At 39.6% G+C, this 21,086-nt stretch overlaps 1 protein-coding gene across 2 annotated transcripts in view; it reads left to right on the forward strand.

Moving 5' to 3' along the window:
• The window catches only part of AMMECR1L (AMMECR1 like), a 262,781-nt gene extending 242,470 nt beyond the window's left edge, over positions 1–20,311 (forward strand). For both annotated transcript variants that reach the window (XM_053709953.1, XM_053709954.1), the window contains one exon: positions 18,766–20,311. In XM_053709953.1, the coding sequence (XP_053565928.1) occupies positions 18,766–18,877 (112 nt within the window). In that variant the 3' untranslated portion in view covers positions 18,878–20,311. The remainder of the gene's footprint in view (positions 1–18,765) is intronic.
• Positions 20,312–21,086: the final 775 nt, after the last annotated feature.

Genomic DNA, 21,086 nt, shown 5'->3' on the forward strand with positions numbered 1-21,086 from the left:
AGGTGAACGAAGAAAAGAGTTCTCTATCCCCTCTCACAAGAGTCTCCTTTCTAGGAACTCTAATAGATTCTGTAGAAATGAGGATTTACCTGACAGAGTCCAGGTTACCAAAACTTCTAAATTTCTGCTGTGTTCTTTATTCCACTTCTCGCCCTTCGGTGGCTCAGTGTATGGAAGTAATCGGCTTAATGGTAGCGGCAATGGACATAGTGCCGTTTGCACGCCTACATCTCAGACCGCTGCAACTCTGCATGCTCAATCAGTGGAATGGGGATTACACAAATTTGTCCTCTCTATTAAATCTGGATCAAGAGACCAGGGATTCTCTTCTCTGGTGGCTATCTCGGGTCCATCTGTCCAAAAGTATGACCTTTCGCAGGCCAGATTGGACAATTGTAACGACAGATGCCAGCCTTCTAGGCTGGGGGGCAGTCTGGAACTCCCTGAAGGCTCAGGGATCGTGGATTCAGGAGGAGACACTCCTTCCAATAAACATTCTGGAACTAATAGCGATATGCAATGCTCTTCAGGCTTGGCCTCAGCTAGCGACAATGAGGTTCATCAGATTTCAGTCGGACAACATCACGACTGTGGCTTACATCAACCATCAAGGGGGAACAAGGAGTTCCCTAGCGATGTTAGAAGTCTCAAAGATAATTCACTGGGCAGAGATTCACTCTTGCCACATATCAGCTATCCATATCCCAGGTGTAGAGAACTGGGAGGTGGATTTTCTAAGTCGTTAGACTTTTCATCCGGGGGAGTGGGAACTCCATCCGGAGGTGTTTGCACAATTGATTCATCGTTGGGGCAAACCAGAACTGGATCTTATGGCGTCTCGCCAGAAAGCCAAACTTCCTTGTTACGGATTCAGGTCCAGGGATCCCAAGGCGACGCTGATAGATGCTTTAGCAGCCCCTTGGTCTTTCAACCTGACTTATGTGTTACCACCGTTTCCTCTGCTCCCTCGTCTGATTGGCAAAATCAAGCAGGAGAGAGCATCAGTGATCTTGATAGCGCCTGCGTGGCCACGCAGGACTTGGTATGCAGATCTGGTGGACATGTCATCCTTTCCACCATGGACTCTGCCGCTAAGACAGGACCTTCTACTTCAGGGTCCTTTCAACCATCCAAATCTAATTTCTCTGAGACTGACTGCCTGGAGATTGAACACTTGATTTTATCAAAGCGTGGCTTCTCCGAGTCAGTCATTGATACCTTAATTCAGGCACGAAAGCCTGTCACCAGGAAAATCTATCATAAGATATGGCGTAAATATCTTTATTGGTGTGAATCCAAGGGTTACTCATGGAGTAAAGTCAGGATTCCCAGGATATTATCTTTTCTCCAAGAAGGATTGGAAAAAGGATTGTCAGCTAGTTCCTTAAAGGGACAGATTTCTGCTCTGTCTATTCTTTTGCACAAGTGTCTGGCGGATGTTCCAGACGTTCAGGCATTTTGTCAGGCTTTAGTTAGAATCAAGCCTGTGTTTAAACCTGTTGCTCCGCCATGGAGTTTAAATTTGTTTCTTAAAGTTCTTCAAGGGGTTCCGTTTGAACCTCTTCATTCCATAGGTATCAAACTTTTATCTTGGAAAGTTCTTTTTTTGGTAGCTATTTTCTCGGCTCGTAGAGTTTCAGAGTTATCTGCCTTACAATGTGATTCTCCTTATCTGATCTTCCATGCAGATAAGGTAGTTCTGCGTACCAAACCTGGGTTTTTACCTAAGGTGGTATCTAATAAGAATATCAATAAGGAGATTGTTGTTCCATCATTGTGTCCTAATCCTTCTTCAAAGAAGGAACGTCTATTACACAATCTTGACGTGGTTCATGCTTTAAAGTATTATTTACAAGCTACTAAAGATTTTCGTCAAACATCTGCTTTGTTTGTTGTCTACTCTGGACAGAGGAGAGGCCAAAAGGCTTCGGCAACCTCTCTTTCGTTTTAGCTAAGAAGCATAATCCGCTTAGCTTATGAGACTGCTGGCCAGCAGCCTCCTGAAAGGATTACAGCTCATTCTACTAGAGCTGTGGCTTCCACATGGGCCTTTAAAAATGAGGCTTCTGTTGAACAGATTTGCAAGGCGGCGACTTGGTCTTCGCTTCATACCTTTTCAAAATTCTATAAATGTGATACTTTTGCTTCTTCGGAGGCTATTTTTGGGAGAAAGGTTTTACAGGCAGTGGTACCTTCCGTTTAAGTACCTGCCTTGTCCCTCCCTTCATCCGTGTACTTTAGCTTTGGTATTGGTATCCCACAAGTAATGGATGATCCGTGGACTGGATACACCTTACAAGAGAAAACATAATTTATGCTTACCTGATAAATTTATTTCTCTTGTGGTGTATCCAGTCCACGGCCCGCCCTGTCATTTTAAGGCAGGTATTTTTTAACTTTAAACTACAGTCACCACTGCACCCTATGGTTTCTCCTTTCTCTGCTTGTCTTCGGTCGAATGACTGGATATGGCAGTTAGGGGAGGAGCTATATAGCAGCTCTGCTGTGGGTGTCCTTTTGCAACTTCCTGTTGGGAAGGAGAATATCCCACAAGTAATGGATGATCCGTGGACTGGATACACCACAAGAGAAATACATTTATCAGGTAAGCATAAATTATGTTTTCTGTGACCTCGCCATGTATAGGGTCTAATATTGTAACATTTTTTTATGATGTTTTCCTTTCCCATTTGCTGGTTTTGAATTGCTCTTAAGTTATTACAAATTATTTAAAATGTTCTTCTGGGTGTTACCACTTCTTTCTAGTGTGGTATATAGGAAATCGTATGCTGCACTGCTTATTAGTAACACATATCAAAAGCACTAATACATTCAAGGACTTAATTCTGTGGGGAATACTTAAAGTCAAAATTGAAATGCATATATAGATGAATTACATCTTTGAATAGAAATATATTCGCAATATACATGCAAAAATGATTCTAGTAAAAGTTATCACTGTTTTAGTGTTAATATTTTTCTCTGCACATGCATGTGAAGCAAAACTAGATATCCTCAGTGCACCAGCATTTTAAATACTGCAGCTGCTCAGAGCATCAGTGGGGCTTGTTTCATGTCATCTATTAACCTATTGAGTCATTAACAGATGGCTCTCTGAGCAAGTGCTGTGTTTAAAATGCTGGTGCACGGTGCATACATATATATTACAAAAATGTTTCTATTCAAAACTGAAATACATCCATGGGAATTCCAATTTTGGCTGGGATGTCCCTTTAATTATCAGGTGGTTTTTGGTATATTGAAAAATTACTTTTTGGCTATGATTACCACCTTGGGAGTTACAGTAATGGGTGTTATAAATGTATATTAAATAATATCAGGACAGAAAAGTGGTTCCTTCAGTCCACAAAAACATAAAGAAGGCATTTACAAAGAGATATATTGCTCTTGCTGTATTTACTGTGATTGATTGTAAGTTTATGAACAGTAAGTTATGTTTCCTTCTTAATATGAGTAGAGTCCACGGCATCATTCATTACTGTTGGGAAATACTGAACCTGGCCACCAAAAGGAGGCAAAGACACTCCAGCCAAAGGCTTAAATACTCCCCCTACTTCCCTTATATTCCAGTCATTCTTTGTCTTTCGTCACAGGAGGTTGGCAGAGAAGTGTCAGAAGATTCAGAGTAGTTCCTTATGAAGGGTATCTACCCTTCAAAATTCGACTGGAGTTTTAAGTAGTCTTGTCAGCCTTTCAGTGAGAGGTTTGACAAAAGTTAGAGTCTGGAGATGCAGGGAAAGTCTTTCTGCGAACCCATCCAGACTCGTATTAACAGCTCCTAAGCACTCAGTGTTGACGAGTTTCACTGCCTGCTTCCATCACTCAATTCCATGTCAGGAGCGATGCTACAAGACTGTCACACTTGAGAGACTGTGTTTCTGTTCCACAGCATAGATTCCGGTAAGATTGTTTAATTTTTTACACATATGATAACGCCAGAAGACAGGGTCACAGTGTGGCTCCTTTTATCTGTATGGAATCACAGGTTAATATCGTCTGAGGGGGATTATTGAACAGTGGGGATTAATCACATAAGTTTATTTGATAATGCTGCAACATGTGTGAGATGTTTTTTGGGCTCGTTGGAACGTACAGGTTTTTACTTTCGTTTTTTGAGCTGCGCAGCGTGAAAGGCTTGGCGCTTTTTTTTTTGCTCTCATAGCAGATGTGGTCCTGCATTGCGCACCATGTGACCGGATGTGGTCACACTTTATTTCCTCTTTCCTGACCGTGCTGGTTACCAGAAAAGAAGCGGTTTATCTGTTTTGCCTGGGTCATAGGAGGTGGTGAGTGCCCCAGCCATTGGGGGTATAAAGGTGCAGTTTTTTCTTATTAATCAATAGTCTGCGTTGTAAGCGCAAGCTATGGAGGATTCTGATGTGTTAGAGGGTACTCCCTCTTTACCTAATACCTGTCTATATTGTAAGGAGGCCATGGTATACCCCCCTGCTCAATTATGTTCCACATGCCTTGATAAAGTAATCGTGTCAAATACCACTGAAGAGTCTCCGTCACGTGAGGTACGCAGCCTACAGACATCTCCTAATACACATGCAGCTTCCCGTAGAACTCCTAATCCTCCATCTGGAGGGGGCCTTTTACCGCCAGACTTTACTGCGCAGTTACAAATGGCTTTGTCTGCGGCCTTTAGGGCTTTACCTCGCCCTGCTAAGTGCAAGCGAAAGGTCAAATATTGCTATCCTTCCCAGGGGTCATCAACTAGTTTTTTGGATTTATCTGATACGAGATTATCCGATGATGAAGGCGCCTCTGATACTTCAGAGGGCGCACTTTCTGGGTCGGAATCTGCTGCCTCTAAACCTCTAGCTGCGGAGGAACCAGACTTTAAATTTAGGATTGAACATTTACACTTTCTGTTGAAGGAAATTTTGGCTACGTTAGAGGTTCCAGAGCCCAAATTGCTTGAGGAACCTTTGATTCCTAAATTATATAAGGTCTACGAGGACAGGGTTGTATCACGAACTTTCCCGGTTCCTGTAAAGATGGCGAACATTATTAAGAATGAATAGGAAAGGATTGGTTCTTCCTTTTCCCCTTCGTCTTCCTTTAAGAAATTGTTCCCGGTCCCGGACTCTCAATTGGAGTTGTGGGGTTCTATCCCCAAGGTGGATGGCGCTATCTTCAAGCTTGCTAAACACACTACTATCCCGCTTGAGAATAGTTTGTCGTTCATTGAGCCCATGGATAAGAAGATAGAAACTCTGTTAAGAAAGATGTTTCACAGTTAATGAAAAAAGTGGGTGTAATACTCAAAAAGACCTATCATGGGAAAATATTAGTAGGTCACAATCAGTGAATGTTAATATTCATAACATTGGTATCCCGAGGTGGAGCAAATATCAAATGCAAGATTCTGTAGGTACCCTCAAAAGACCAGTTCATAAATTACCATTCTTTTTCGTTATCATTCATAGAGCCATAACAAATAAGCAAAATGTTGTACCCCGTTAAACTCACACTTCTAAATGGCTGTGCGGTTACTTCCGGCGGGACCCGCCCGGCCACAGAAATATATTTCAAACGCTGCTTCAGCGTTGCCACTTAGGCAGGTCACTCACCACTTACTCCCGCCGCATGCCAACTCGCTGTCAGCGAGGAAGGAGGAGGGGATAGACGTCACCGATGACTGACTCAGGCTCCGGTCTCCCGACTGATGAATGAGAGGGTAGGTGTGTCCTTGCTCCAATAGCGTCATCCACAGAGACAAAACTTGGTTAACTCCTCAGGCACCAAAAGGCACCAGTACAGCTGGAGATAACAATCTGTCCTTGCTGGTGGAACATCAATAATACAAGAGGTGCGGACAGATTGAAATATAAAAAGTCAAATTTTATTATTAAATAAATAAAATTTGACTTTTTATATTTCAATCTGTCCGCACCTCTTGTATTAAGAAAGATGTTTAAACATACGGGATATTTGTTTCAACCGGCAGCGGCTGTTGCTGCGGTTGCTGGAGCAGCTACCTACTGGTGCGACTGCTTATCTGAGTTGATCGAGGTGGAGGGTCCCCTCGACATGATCCAGGAAAGAATTAAGGGTTGCTAATTCTTTTATGTGTGATGCAAATATGCAAATTATTCGCCTGAATGCTAAGGCTTCAGGTTTTTCTGTTCAAGCCCATAGGGCACTCTGGCTGAAGTCCTGGTCTGCGGACAAATCTAGACTTCTTTCCCTCCCCTTTAAGGGAAAGATTTTATTTGGTCCAGGCCTGGACTCAATTATCTCCACGGTTACTGGAGGCAAAGCTGCCTTTTTACCGCAAGATAAAAGGAACAAGGCAAAGGGACAAGGTCCTTATTTTCGTTCCTTTCGTTCTGATAAATACCAACGTCAGCAGCCCTCTGCAAAGCCTGAGAAATCCAAGAGTACTTGAAAGCCAACTCAGTCCTGGAATAAATCCAAACAAAGCAAGAAGCCTGCCGAGACAAAGTCGTCATGAAGGGGCGACCCCCGATCCAGTTCTGGATCACATAGGGGGCAAACTGTTGCTCTTTTCAGACGCTTGGTTTTAGGATGTGCAGGACCCGTGGGTCCTGGAGGTCATCGCTCAGGGATACAATATAGGTTTCAAGTCTCATCCACCCAGGGGCAGATTCCTCCTATCAAACCTGTCTTCCAGACCAGAAAAGAGAGAAGCCTTTCTGGGGTGAGTGAGGGATCTATCCTCCCTAGGAGTCATTGTTCCGGTACCTCTCACAGAAAGAGGTTTGGGATACTATTCAAACCTTTTTGTGGTCCCAAAGAAGGAGGGAACTTTCCGCCCAATTCTGTACATAAAGTGCTTAAACAAATTCCTATCTGTCCTCTCGTTCAAGATCGAGACAATAAGGTCCATCCTTCCCTTAGTTCAGGAAGGACAGTTCATGACCACTATAGATCTGAAGGATGCTTACCTTCACATTCCAATCCACAAGGAACACTTGAAGTTCCTAAGGTTTGCGTTCCTGGACCAGCACTTCCAGTTTATTGTTCTTCCATTTGGTCTAGCTACTGCTCTAAGAGTTTTTACAAAGGTTCTAGGGGCTCTGCTTGTAGTTGCCAGAACCAGAGGTATAGCAGTAGCTCCATACTTTGACGATATTTTGGTTCAAGCACCATCTTGTCGTCTGGCAGAAGACTATTTGAAATCTCTTCTGTTTCTTTATCGATCTCATGGATGGAAGATAACCTTAGAAAATAGTTCTCTTATTCCCAATACCAGGGTGGAATTCCTGGGTACTATAATAGACTTCATATCCATGAGGAAATTCCTTACAGACCAGAGAAGTTGCAAGCTAACTTCCACTTGTCTTGCCCTCCAGACCTCCTTAAGGCCCTCTGTGGCTCGGTGTATAGAGGTGATTGGTCTCATGGTGTCCAGCATGGACATCATTCCTTTTGCCAGATTCCATCTCAGACCACTAAAGCTGTGCATGCTAAGACAGTGGAACGGCGATCATTCGGATCTGTCGCAAAACAGATTTCTCTGGACAACCGGTCGAGAGAATCGCTCTCCTGGTGGCTCTGTCCAGATCACCTGTCCCAAGGGACATCCTTTTTGAGACCATCCTGGGAGATTGTGACCACTGACGCAAGTCTATCAGGATGGGGAGCTGTTTGGGGTGCCAGGAAGACACAGGGCCTGTGGACTCAAGAGGAATCCTTCCTCCTGATCAACTTTTTTTAACTTCGGGCAATCTTCAATGCTCTGAAGGCCTCTTCTGGGTGCATCCCAGTTTATCAGATTCCAATCAGACAACATAACCTCGGTGGCTTACATCAACCATCAAGGGGGAATGAGAAGCTCCCTAGCAATGAAGGAAGTATCTCGGATTCTGGATTGGGCGGAGGCCCACAACCGCTCGCTGTCAGCGATCCACATTCCTGGTGTACACAACTGGAAAATGGATTTCCTCAGCAGACAATCCTTTCATCCGGGGGAATTGTCTCTCCATCCCGAGGTGTTTGCGGAGATTTGCAATAAATGGAGGACGCCGGAGATAGATCTCATGGCGTCCCGGCTCATTTCCAAGCTACCCAGATATGGGTCGCGGTCCAGGGATCCTCAAGCGGAGTTAATAGATGCATTAGCAGTGCCTTGGAGGTTCAATCTGATTTACATTTTCCCGCCGGAGCTGGCATCAGTGATACTGATTGCTCCATCGTGGCCGCGAAGGATTTGTTTCGCGGACCTGATGGGGATTTCTTCATCTCCTCCGTGGAATTTACCTTGTCGCAGGTATCTGCTGGATCAGGGTCCTTTTGTTCATCAAAATCTAGATTCTCTGAGGCTGACTGCGTGGAGATTAAAACGCTTAGTCCTAGCCAAGAGAGGTTTCTCTGAGAGGGTTATTGATACTCTCATTCAGGCTCGTAAGCCTGTAACTTGTGTCATCTATCATTAGGTGTGGAGAGCTTACTTATTCTGGTGTGAAGAATGGGGTTTACCCTGGCATAAGGTTAAGACTGCCAGGATACTTTCTTTTCTCCAGGAGGGTCTGGAGAAGGGCCTTTCTGCCAGTTCCTTGAAGGGACAGATTTCGGGCCTATCTGTTTTGCTGCACAAGAGGCTCGCAGAGCTCCCTGACTTGCAATCTTACGTTAAGGCTCTGATTAGAATCAGACCTGTGTTTAGATCTAATGCTCCACCTTGGAGTTTGAATCTTGTTCTTAAGAATTTGCAATGGGCTCTGTTTGAGCCTATGCATTTGGTTGACATCAAATTGTTTTTCTGGAAGGTTCTTTTTCTACTGGCTATTGCATCAGCATGCAGAGTTCCTGAAATAGCTGCCTTGCAATGTGAGCCTCCTTATCTGGTGTTCCACACTGAAAAGGCTGTCCTACGTACCTGCTTGGGTTTTCTTCCTAAGGTTGTGTCTGATTGCAACATCAATCAGGAGCTTGTGATTCCTTCCTTGTGTCCTAATCCTTCTTCTTCGAAGGAGTGTTTACTTCATAATCTGGATGTGGTTCAAGCTTTGAAGTTTTATCTTCAAGCTACTAAGGATTTAAGACAAACTTCTTCCTTGTTTGTTATGTACTCTGGGAAGCGTAAGGGTCTGAAGGCTTCTTCGACTTCCTTATCTTTTCGGTTGAGGAGTGTTATACGCTTAGCTTATGAGTCAGCGGATTACGGCCCATTCCACTAGAACGGTGGCTTCCTCTTAGGCCTTTAAGAACGAGGCCTCTATGGATCAGATTTGTAAGGCGGCTACCTGGTCTTTGTAGCAAAAGGGGGTTTCAATGGCACTGCTTAGTAGGTTATCATGACTACACCCTAAATAGATTACTGGTTTTATTTCATATAATCACAGGGTAAATGGTGCTGTGTATTGTCTAGACTACAGGAAGAACATGGGCAAAAGGACCAAGGAAGAATACACGAATAGCACTCTTGTAGTCATCTGACACAAATTGTGTATATATGTGTAGAAAGATAGAGTGCCAAATGGTAAGGGGAGTACGCTGAGATAATTAAAACATAACTTTTATTAATTACGCAAAAAAACAGGAGATAAAATAAAGGGATGTGCAATAGCTACCTGGGGCGTGATACATAGATGTATCTTATAACATTAAAGTATTAGTGTGTAACAATTCGAAGTTATTGTGTAGTTGGGGTGCCACAGTGGCAGAAGAGGCAATTTCAAATGTCATAATTTCAATTGTAAAGCTTGTAAATCTGTTATTATTGGCAATCATTTTTATTCCAATAGCACATTGAAATCATTTGAAATAAATTTCTATGCCTATGCCACATGCAGAACCAAGTGGGTAGTATATGTACTCAATTGCAATCTTTGCCAACAACAGTATGTAGGTCAAACCTCCCGTGAATTCAGAGATAGAGTTAGGGAACATTTAAGAGACGTTGAGAATTTCAACAAAAACTCAGCGGTTGCAAAACATTTCAATGGTCTGCACCTCACTGGAGTTCCCAGCTTTGGAGCACAAATCATTGAGGTAGTGCACAAACCTGTCAGAGGGGGAGACAGACATAAACTACTCACAAAAAGAGAGCTGTTCTGGATTCTAAAGTTAGAAACTAGACACCCAAAGGGTATAAATCTGGAATGGGATATTTCTTATTTTATAGATTAACATATTAAATATCTTCTTCTTTTTCTCTTTTCTGAAATACATCCACCTAGACGCATGTCTAATAGAATGTACACAGCAATGACTGTGTTTACTTTTCATAGACCACTTATTTCTTTATTGCAAACGGCATATTTTCTAATCATTTTTTCCAACCATCCCTTAACTATTTTCAAAACCTTACCATTTACATTGTTAACAACACTATTTTCCAAACATCTTTTAAAAACTTTTATACCGATTAACTGAACACTATACATGAATATCACTTTTTTATTATCTTTACATTGCCATAAAGCTTTGATGTTAAAAAGTAATATATTTACATATCGTCCTAGGTTTAATTGTTAGCTTTGGATTTGTTTATTATATTATAATACATTATAATCTAGGCATTTCTTATATATTAATCATTTAGGCAATTCTTAAGATACATTGATCAATTAACTTACTCTTCATGTATAATGTGTTTTCTATTCTGCAAGCCTGTAATCATGCATACTGGGACTTTTGTATCTACAGTTTTATTATCTACATTGTTTTTTTAAAAAAGCACTTTTCCTTGTGCTGTGGTGGTTCTTTCAGGGGCGGCGCCCAATGACACCTATTACAGGTCAGTGATTGGTCAGTCGCCCCTTTAAGTATACCACAGACACCTCTAGCACCTATTCCTATGACTAAGCGCCACTAGGGGGCGCGAAACGCGTCAGGATTGCTGTCCTTGCTTACCTGCATTGAGATGCAGCTTTTACCCTTATTTCAATAAAGATTTATTAAGGATTTTACTTGCCCCCGAGTGCACAGATCATTGCTTCTTTTGGATTCTCACTTTGGCGGTTCTTGTTCCCACCGCACTTCTGTAGCACCACACTATTGGTAATTACAAACAACCCACTGCTTGCATTTGTCTCCCATACTGCCTTCACATTTGTGCTGTACTCGGCATCGAGCGGTCTCTCTGTCTTCCTGTCGCGGCAACTGCTGATGACGTCACACGCTGGAACTCTCTCTCATTGCCAGCACGGAACAGACCATACCGCAACATCAACGTCGCTTCTCAGACAACTCTGAAACTCAGCATCTGCTATCCTGGCTTAACAATTCTGCCTCTCACGGTTCATGGACTCCAGGACCAGGTAAACTTCTTTACCCATTTTTTCATGTGTTGCACTAAAGACTTATTTCTGTGTATTGGTCAACGAAGAAAAACACACCACCATAAAATGCATATTGCATAAAGCTTATGTCTCTATACATCAAAGCGAAAAAAACCGAAGCCGTTAAACCATGAAAATATTGAAAATATGTTAGTTTAACAACGGTTTCTGAAAGGGCAATACATTTTTGTCAAATTTTGTGACTCAAAAAACAACACTTGTTATTATTGCAAACTATATTATTGCATCTGAACACATAAGCAGCGGGTTTACTATAATATAAAGGGCTGAAAACATAAATAGTTGATCACCCAAAAATCAATATTACCAATAGTGCTTCTAATCATTTAGAAGGGTGCATAGTATGATTATTTCCAATATCCAAATTTTGGATTTATAAAATATACAAAATTCATACTACATTTTCCTAGGTGTTTTATAAATCTTTACACCTAGACAAACATGCAGGACAAACCATCTTGCTCCACAGGCTCATTCTTTGATTTGGAAAATAGAAAGGCATATTTCAATACCGTTTTCAATAAAATAGATGATGGAGTGGAATCTACTGGAGACATTAAATCACAGTTTACTATCCATGAAAAATTATTATCTACAGACTTAAGACTCATGTGGGACATTGTCACCTTTGATCACTATTTAGAATCAAACAGAATACCCAGAGGTCTGCGATTAAGAAAATTTCCAACATACCAACTGGAGGATCAAGACCTTATAGATGAGTGGACTGACACTCTTACCCTCTGCTCCAATACACTCATAAAAATTCTCATTAAAGATAAGCAGAGAAGAAGGGACAAATTAAAAGACACCATCTTAACTGACAAGATTGCACTAAAGAGTCATAAACACAATGAGGCCTACATTAATTTGAAAGCCCAAATGAAAGAACATATACAGAAATTGGATGCTGAATTGGCAGAATTTAAATGGAACAAGTTTGATAGAGACCGTAAGGACTATGAGAGCAACAGAGTCTATTCTTGGCCACAATATGGCAATAGAAGATACAGGCGCCAAACAGGTCAGAGAAAAGAAGTTAAAGACAAAGACACTCCAAAGTCTATACTAAAAAACAAGCAAAAGAACAAGGAAAAGAAAGTGTCCTTCTCTTCCACAGAACAGGAATCCTCTGATCAAGAGTCTAACTACATGAGTTCCTCGGCACCTGAGAGCGGTTCTACATCAGCCTCCTCCATGGAGGACTCAGATGATGAAATCTCTACTAATACAAATACACTACCTACTACTACTAAGAAGAGTGGCCCTTTAGGCGTAGGACAAGGAGATCAAAAAGGCGGAACAGCAGGCAAAAAATCTACGCGCAAGAACAAGAAATAACAGATAACAACCTTAATATTGTCAATCTCTCGGATTATCAACTATCAGAAGAAGAAAAATCGCTCCTGCAAAGAGGATTAGGGTTTGCTCCATCAAACAAGTTCTCAGTTTTTGAGACAATCCTAGATGTAAATAAATTTGTCCGAAAATTGACGCTTAAAAAATTCTTTCTTGATAATTCATCGGATCAGATTAATCAAACCAATACCATCCAGGAACGTGACTCTTCTTCGGGACAAAATCTACAATTGAAAGACTTCAAAGACTGTTGCACTTTGGAGGTTATGAGAGATTTATCTTGCAGTGGGGATCAATTCAATGGTCTTGGAACGCACTCCATAACACCTCCTATAACAAAAAATAGGGATTTTTATCCCATACAAGTTAGAGGGCCATACATTAATGCCTTTCAACAAAGTGTTGAAAGAGATCTGCTAGAATTAGCCAAAAAAACTAGTGATAACAAACATCATTGCCATACCAACTTAACACAAAAAGAATCTATTGCCTTGAAAAAATTACAGTGTAACAAAAACTTGGTTTTGAGAAATGCAGACAAAGGTGGCGCTATTGTTCTTATGAACAAAAGTTCTTACCCTACAGAAGCAAACAGGCAACTAGCAAACACTTCTATTTATCGTAAACTGCCTTCAGATCCAACAAATATTTTCAAAAGTGATCTTGGGGATCTGTTGGAAGATGGTCTGGCTTTGGGAATATTACAAAGAAAAGATATTGAACTTTTAATACCTAAGTCCCCAGTCATACCAATCTTCCACCATGTCCCCAAGATCCACAAGGATATTCTCTCTCCCCCGGGCAGGCCCATTGTTTCAGGCATAGGCTCCCTTTTGGAGCCTGTGTCTGAATGGTTAGACTCCATCCTTCAGCCACTTGTAGTAAACCTATACAGTCATCTTAGGGACTCTGGCCACTTATTAGACAATTTAAAAAGTATTAAATGGAAGGATAACTTCAACTGGGTAGTTATCGATATTGAATCACTGTATTCATGTATTCCTCACAATCAGGGAGTCAGAGTAATAAAATGGTTCATGGATAGAGACACTACATTTAAACAAGAAGAGAAAATCTTCATTTGTGATTGTTTGGAGTTCCTACTAACCCACAATTATTTCATTTTTGATAAAGAATTTTATCTCCAACTTTGTGGAACGGCGATGGGGGCGAAATTCGCCCCCTCATATGCCAATTTATATGTGGGTTGGTGGGAACTCCAATACATTTATTCTCATCAAAATCCATTTATAAATGACACCATTTTTTATAACAGATTTATTGACGACATGATTTTTATAATTGAAAGCAGAGAACAAGAAGGTTTCTCACTTCCCTGCTTTTTGGAATATTTAAATACTAACACTAGTCTATTAAAATTCACTGGAGAATCTAATCTCTCCACAGCCAACTTTTTGGACTTGACATTGGAAGGGGTTGCGGTTGATGGCTCAATTATATCAAGCACGTATAGAAAACCCACTGCGGGAAATACTATTTTACATGCCCGATCAGCCCATCCTCAGCACCTTCTCAAATCAATTCCTAAAAGCCAATTTTTAAGACTCAGGAGAAACACCAACAGTAATGAGATCTACTCTAATCAATCAAATGATTTAAAAAAGAGACTATTAGCCAGAGGATATGACTTGAGTCTCTTAGAAAAAGCACAACAAGATGCCATAGTAGAGAGTATCCCTAAACCAAAAAGATCAAATAAAACATTTTCAGAAAACTCTATAGTGTTTAGTACCCCATTTTCTAACCAGTATAGTGAAGTAGTAAATATCTTAAAGAAACATACTCCTCTTCTCAAGAATGAACCCCTAATATCTAATTCATTGATCAACTTCAAATTTGTCTCAAGAAAGCAGGAAACTTTGGGTTCCAAATTAGCTCCCAGCATGATACAAACTACTAACCCCTCTTCCTCAACATGGCTCCACAGTGGCAGAGGAGGCAATTTCAAATGTCATAATTTCAATTGTAAAGCTTGTAAATCTGTTATTATTGGCAATCATTTTTATTCCAATAGCACATTGAAATCATTTGAAATAAATTTCTATGCCACATGCAGAACCAAGTGGGTAGTATATGTACTCAATTGCAATCTTTGCCAACAACAGTATGTAGGTCAAACCTCCCGTGAATTCAGAGATAGAGTTAGGGAACATTTAAGAGACGTTGAGAATTTCAACAAAAACTCAGCGGTTGCAAAACATTTCAATGGTCTGCACCTCACTGGAGTTCCCAGCTTTGGAGCACAAATCATTGAGGTAGTACACAAACCTGTCAGAGGGGGAGACAGACATAAACTACTCACAAAAAGAGAGCTGTTCTGGATTCTAAAGTTAGAAACTAGACACCCAAAGGGTATAAATCTGGAATGGGATATTTCTTATTTTATAGATTAACATATTAAATATCTTCTTCTTTTTCTCTTTTCTGAAATACATCCACCTAGACGCATGTCTAATAGAATGTACACAGCAATGACTGTGTTTACTTTTCATAGACCACTTATTTCTTTATTGCAAACGGCATATTTTCTAATCATTTTTTCCAACCATCCCTTAAAGGGACACTGAACCCAAAAAAATTATTTTGTGATTCAGATAGAGCATGCAATTTTAAGCAACTTTCTAATTTACTCCTATTATCAATTTTTCTTCGTTCTCTTGCTATTTTTATATGAAAAAGAAGGCATCTAAGATTTTTTCTAGGCTCAGAACTCTGGACAGCAGTTTTTGATTGGTGGATGCATTTATCCACCAATCAGCAAGGACAACCTAGGTTGTTTACCAAAAATGGGCCGGCATCTAAACTTAAATTCTTGCATTTCAAATAAAGATACCAAGAGAATAAAGAACATTTGATAGTAGGAGTAAATTAGAAAGTTGCTTAAAATTGCATGCTCTATCTAAATCACAAAAGAAAAAATTTGGGTACAGTGTCCCTTTAACTATTTTCAAAACCTTACCATTTACATTGTTAACAACACTATTTTCCAAACATCTTTTAAAAACTTTTATACCGATTAACTGAACACTATACATGAATATCACTTTTTTATTATCTTTACATTGCCATAAAGCTTTGATGTTAAAAAGTAATATATTTACATATCGTCCTAGGTTTAATTGTTAGCTTTGGATTTGTTTATTATATTATAATACATTATAATCTAGGCATTTCTTATATATTAATCATTTAGGCAATTCTTAAGATACATTGATCAATTAACTTACTCTTCATGTATAATGTGTTTTCTATTCTGCAAGCCTGTAATCATGCATGCTGGGACTTTTGTACCTACAGTTTTATTATCTACATTGTTTTTTTTAAAAAGCACTTTTCCTTGTGCTGTGGTGGTTCTTTCAGGGGCGGCGCCCAATGACACCTATTACAGGTCAGTGATTGGTCAGTCGCCCCTTTAAGTATACCACAGACACCTCTAGCACCTATTCCTATGACTAAGCGCCACTAGGGGGCGCGAAACGCGTTAGGATTGCTGTCCTTGCTTACCTGCATTGAGATGCAGCTTTTACCCTTATTTCAATAAAGATTTATTAAGGATTTTACTTGCCCCCGAGTGCACAGATCATTGCTTCTCTTATAAATAACTTAGGCTTGGTATAGTAAGTCACTGTAATATTAGAGATAACCAATATATCTTGTGTTGATCATATTAATACAGTTAGTTATCCCAAGCTTTATTACACCATATATTTTTTACAGTGAAAAACAAATGAGGCCAATAATGTTTAAGTTTTACCCAAATTTACTTGTTAATAGAATATATTCAAGGTTATATTGAGCACATACATGTAAACAGAGCAAAAATCATTAGTTGTCAGTGTGATTGGTGCATACTTAAAGTATTTATGTTTGTCTGTTGAATATCTTACAGACTAGAACATTATACCTTGGCATATCGTAAAAATACGAATTTGATCCATATGTGTGAAAATGGTTGTATAGACAGCTGTCACTTAATTTGTAGCAATTACTAAATACAAATAGTATCTCTTAGTCTATGGTAATTGCAAAATGCAGCTACTATATGTTTGTTTGTGAAAATTCCTAAGAATATTGGTTCTATTCACATATGTTGATAGGCTTGCCAATAATTGCGAGTAATCTCATATTTTTTAATATTAATTCTATTGAATCAAATTTAAGGTACTGATATTGGCCTGCCAAAATGTGATTTAGTATTCACAAATCAATGAACCACTATTGCTGCAGCTTTTTATAGATTTGCTGTATAGTGAATAACATCTGATGTGCAAACGAGAGAGAACAACGTTTGATGCTGTGCTTGGCTGTGTTATTTATTACAATATAATACCGTTTTGTGAACAGCAACTATTTGTGCTGAATTATTGTGCAGCATACAACGTTGGATTTCTAACCAATAGCTTTATAGTTAGCTTCTGTAGCGTTAGTGAATCACATCAGACATTACTATTCATATTACACAAATTGGTATTCAACCGATACCTCTGTTTGCGCTAAGTTTGCAAAACAGCACGTGTTTGCATTTAAATAAATATATAACAGGTGTACTTGAGTTAGTAGCCGGCTTCTGTGTAACTTGGCTCTATAGTATTAGTAAATCGTGTCCATATAAGTTATGCAAGTTTAATACAGCTGAGTTAGATATATAAATAAATGCGCTTATACAACAGGATTAAAGTTTTGTCTTTGGTTAGACACCCAGATATTTAGCGTGTAATCTGTCTTTGTCTAACAACAGGCTGGCTTGTACTTAGCTGCTATAATAATGCCTTTAGGTTACGCTGCTGTTGAGATTTGTACCTTAGTGCTGTATCTAGATCTGTTATATTAACAAGCTTCGGTTAGCAGAATGTTTTACAGTTAATGATTGACCTACCTGGTCCTCCTTACATACTTTTTGTAAATTTTGACGTTTTTGCTTCGGCCGAAGCAGCTTTTGGGAGAAAGGTTTTGCAGGCTGTGGTTCCCTCAGATTAGGGTCCGCCTCTCTTTTACCCCTCCAGTTATCATTCAGTGTCCTCTAGAGCTTGAGTATAGTTTTCCCAACAGTAAGGAATGATGCCGTGGACTCTCCTCATACTAAAAAGGAAAACATAAATTATGCTTACCTGATCATTTAATTTCCTTCTGTATGAGGAGAGTCCACGGCCCCCGCCCTTATACTCCGATGGGTGGACCAAAATTAGGTTTTCTCTTCTGGCACCATTTCTACCCTGATATTTCTCCTACTGTTCCTTGTTTCCTTGGCAGAATGACTGGAATATGAGGGAAGTGCGGGAAGTATTTAAGCCTTTGGCTGTGGTGTCTTTGCCTCCACCTGGTGGCCAGGTTCAGTATTTCCCAACAGTAAAGAATAATGCCGTGGACTCTCCTCATACAGAAGGAAATGAAATTATCAGGTAAGCATAATTTATGTTTTCATGAACATTCCTGCATTCTGTCAGATCTCTGAGGAAGTGCATGTGCGCATATGCGAAACGCGTAAGTTCAGTTGGAGTCCATTACTGAGCAATCTACTGTTTATTCTACTATTAAACAAACTTGATTTTCATTCAGTTCATTCAGCTCTCTCTTCTATTTACTGTGCAGCTTGTTCCAGTAATGCATTGCTGCTCCTGAGCCTACATATGTATGCCTTTTATTAAAGGATACCAAGAAAACAAAGCAATTTTTATAATAAAAATGTATTGGAATGTTGTTTAAAATTGTATGCTCCGTCTAGATTACTAAGAAAATGTTTAGAGTTTCATGTCCCTTTAATACAAGATTGATGCATCAGATTTTTTGTTTCCAAATTGAAATCTTGTTTTGTGCATTGGTCCCAGGCAGGGGCCATGCAAGGGTTAAAGCTATTTATATTATTATTTAATAAAATAATTCTCATTTCCAGTTCCCAAGTATCTTTGTAATCTTGAGCACACGTTAGTCAGTGACAGGTCTAGTTATCCTGTTTAAACAATTTATGTTTCAGAAATAAAATCTAATAAATGTATCATACATTGAGGCTTTGGGTCACTTGAATTGAGCTGGTATTGTGTTTGTTGATATTAATTGTGATGTGTAACAATATTTTCTTCTGGCACAGGTACCGTAGTGAGAAGGTGACAATCAATTACACAGAATATATGGCCACACGCCAGCCCCACCTACAGAACGGTACTGTGCATGCACCTCCTTTGTACAGTCATTACTCCTGACACAACGCTGCCCACGTCACAGCCCTGCTCCCCGCTCGCCGGCAATGCCTGTGACCTCCTGACATCCGACTCCTCCTCTGCCTCCTCCTCCTGGTCCAGCTACTTGTATTACTGCACCATCTTATGAGCTTCACTGGAGGAGGAAAGCTGTACCCAGAGACTTGCAGTCACAAGAACAGCCTTACCTCACCCTATGCTCTTCAAAGAACTCTTAGAAGGAAGAAGAGCTAAAAAGGGGGTGTTGTGGCCTCTTCCAACCTGTCCAGGATAAGGAGTCAGCCACCCCAGGAAAGCACTTTTAGGTTTTTACATTTGGAGTTCATTATAATTTTTTTTATATATATATACATATATATATATATATATATATAATTAAATATATGTAATTTTTTTTTTTAAAAACTCAAGGAAAGCCCTACATTATGAACTTGTTCTGTCCCATTTCTCAAGCTTACATTGGTATTGACCGGAGAGGTTTATGTTGATTTTGCAATAGGATTGTTTAAGCGGCCTCAGAACTTGTGCTATAACGATGAGGTGGCTGGTAAACACTCTTAAGTTGGTTGTTGTTTATTTTTAAGTGAAAAATCTCTTATTTATGGACATTTCTTTCTTCATTTTTTCACCTTTATCTCGTACCTTTCTTTTGTCTTCCTGAACTTATACTGACTACCTTAGACAGTATTAAAGAAGTGAGGATAATGTTGAATGTGGTACTATTTTTGGTAATTGTCTAGAGGACAAGCTTTCCAATAGTACCTCAGTCTGTATTATAAGATGTAATGTCATCCTCTACTTAATGCAAAGATAAGACTTAATTTAATTCTTTACTTAATTGTGCATTCTCTCCTATTCACTCTCAAAGTATCCTCCACTTACTGTATTTTCACTCTTTTCTTTATTTTCGTCTTTTCCCCCTTAAAGTGTGGGGATACACTTCTACTATTGGTTTGTTTTTCTGATATTGTAATTCTTTATGCCACAGTAGTGCTGGTCAGGGGACAAACTAATGGAAAATACTGTCAACTGTTATGGGAGTTTGATGGTACTCTTGGTGGTACCCATATTTACCCATATAGTCTATATGATTTCCCATATATGCCATCAAATATGTTATTTGAGACTTAATATGAGATATGATCATAACTGCTAGCACATTGGAAAAGCAGCTCAGGGGAACAGTATAAACATATTTGGCAGAGATGGGGAGTGTGGATGGTTTATGCACATGAAATGTCAGACTTCCCTGCAGTCAGTTTGGTCTTTAATTCTTTGGTTCTGGAGGGTTATACAAACTGTGATGCAGACCCTCTAGCAGCAAAAGATTTAAGCATCACTCAAGAGTGTCCCCCTCTCCTATCCCTTTATTTAAGGTATTACAAAGATTGTTTTCCCTTCATGCTGCTGAGAATAAATTGAAATGATTGAATCAGGGATTTTTGTTGTGTTATTAATGTGTAAAAGAGAATTGTTATAATGTAATGTGCTTGTAGGGGGTTATACTAATTTATTTGATCGTTTTAAAATCCTAACCTTTGCTGTAGAGAATTACATTACCTGAAGGACAAATGTATGTTCAGACAAACTGAAATACTCATTATAAAAGTCAGTTTACCAAAATAAAATAAGCTCCACAATCATACTGATGCTCAACCATTCAAAATACTTAAAATAATTTCTCAAGCCTTGTTATTTGGTCTTGGTCATTTGTTAGATAAATGCTCTCCAGGCAGAGGATATTTATTTATTTCAGCAAGTAGTTAATTGTGTATTAAAGAGTAGCAAAACCCCAAAAAATATTATTTAATGATTTAGACAGAGCAAACAATTTTGAAAACAGTTTCTAATTTACTTTTACTATAAAAAACAAAATGTATGCTTACCTGATAAATTTATTTCCGGATATGGTGAGTCCACGGCTTGAGTAATTACTGTTGGGAATATCACTCCTGGCCAGCAGGAGGAGGCAGAGAGCACCACAGTTAAACTGTTAAGTATCACTCCCTTAACCACAACCCCCAGTTATTCGACCTAAGGGAAATGGAGAAAAAGGAGTAACACAAGGTGTAGAGGTGCCTGAGGTTATAGTCAAAAGAACAACTGTCTTAAAATAAAGGGTGGGGCCGTGGACTCACCATATCCGGAAAGAAAGAAATTTATCAGGTAAGCATAAATTTTGTTTTTCTTTCATAAGATAAGGTGAGTACAC

Source organism: Bombina bombina, chromosome 4 (assembly GCF_027579735.1).
Source record: "Bombina bombina isolate aBomBom1 chromosome 4, aBomBom1.pri, whole genome shotgun sequence".
In the NCBI taxonomy this organism is placed as follows: Eukaryota; Metazoa; Chordata; class Amphibia; order Anura; family Bombinatoridae; genus Bombina; species Bombina bombina.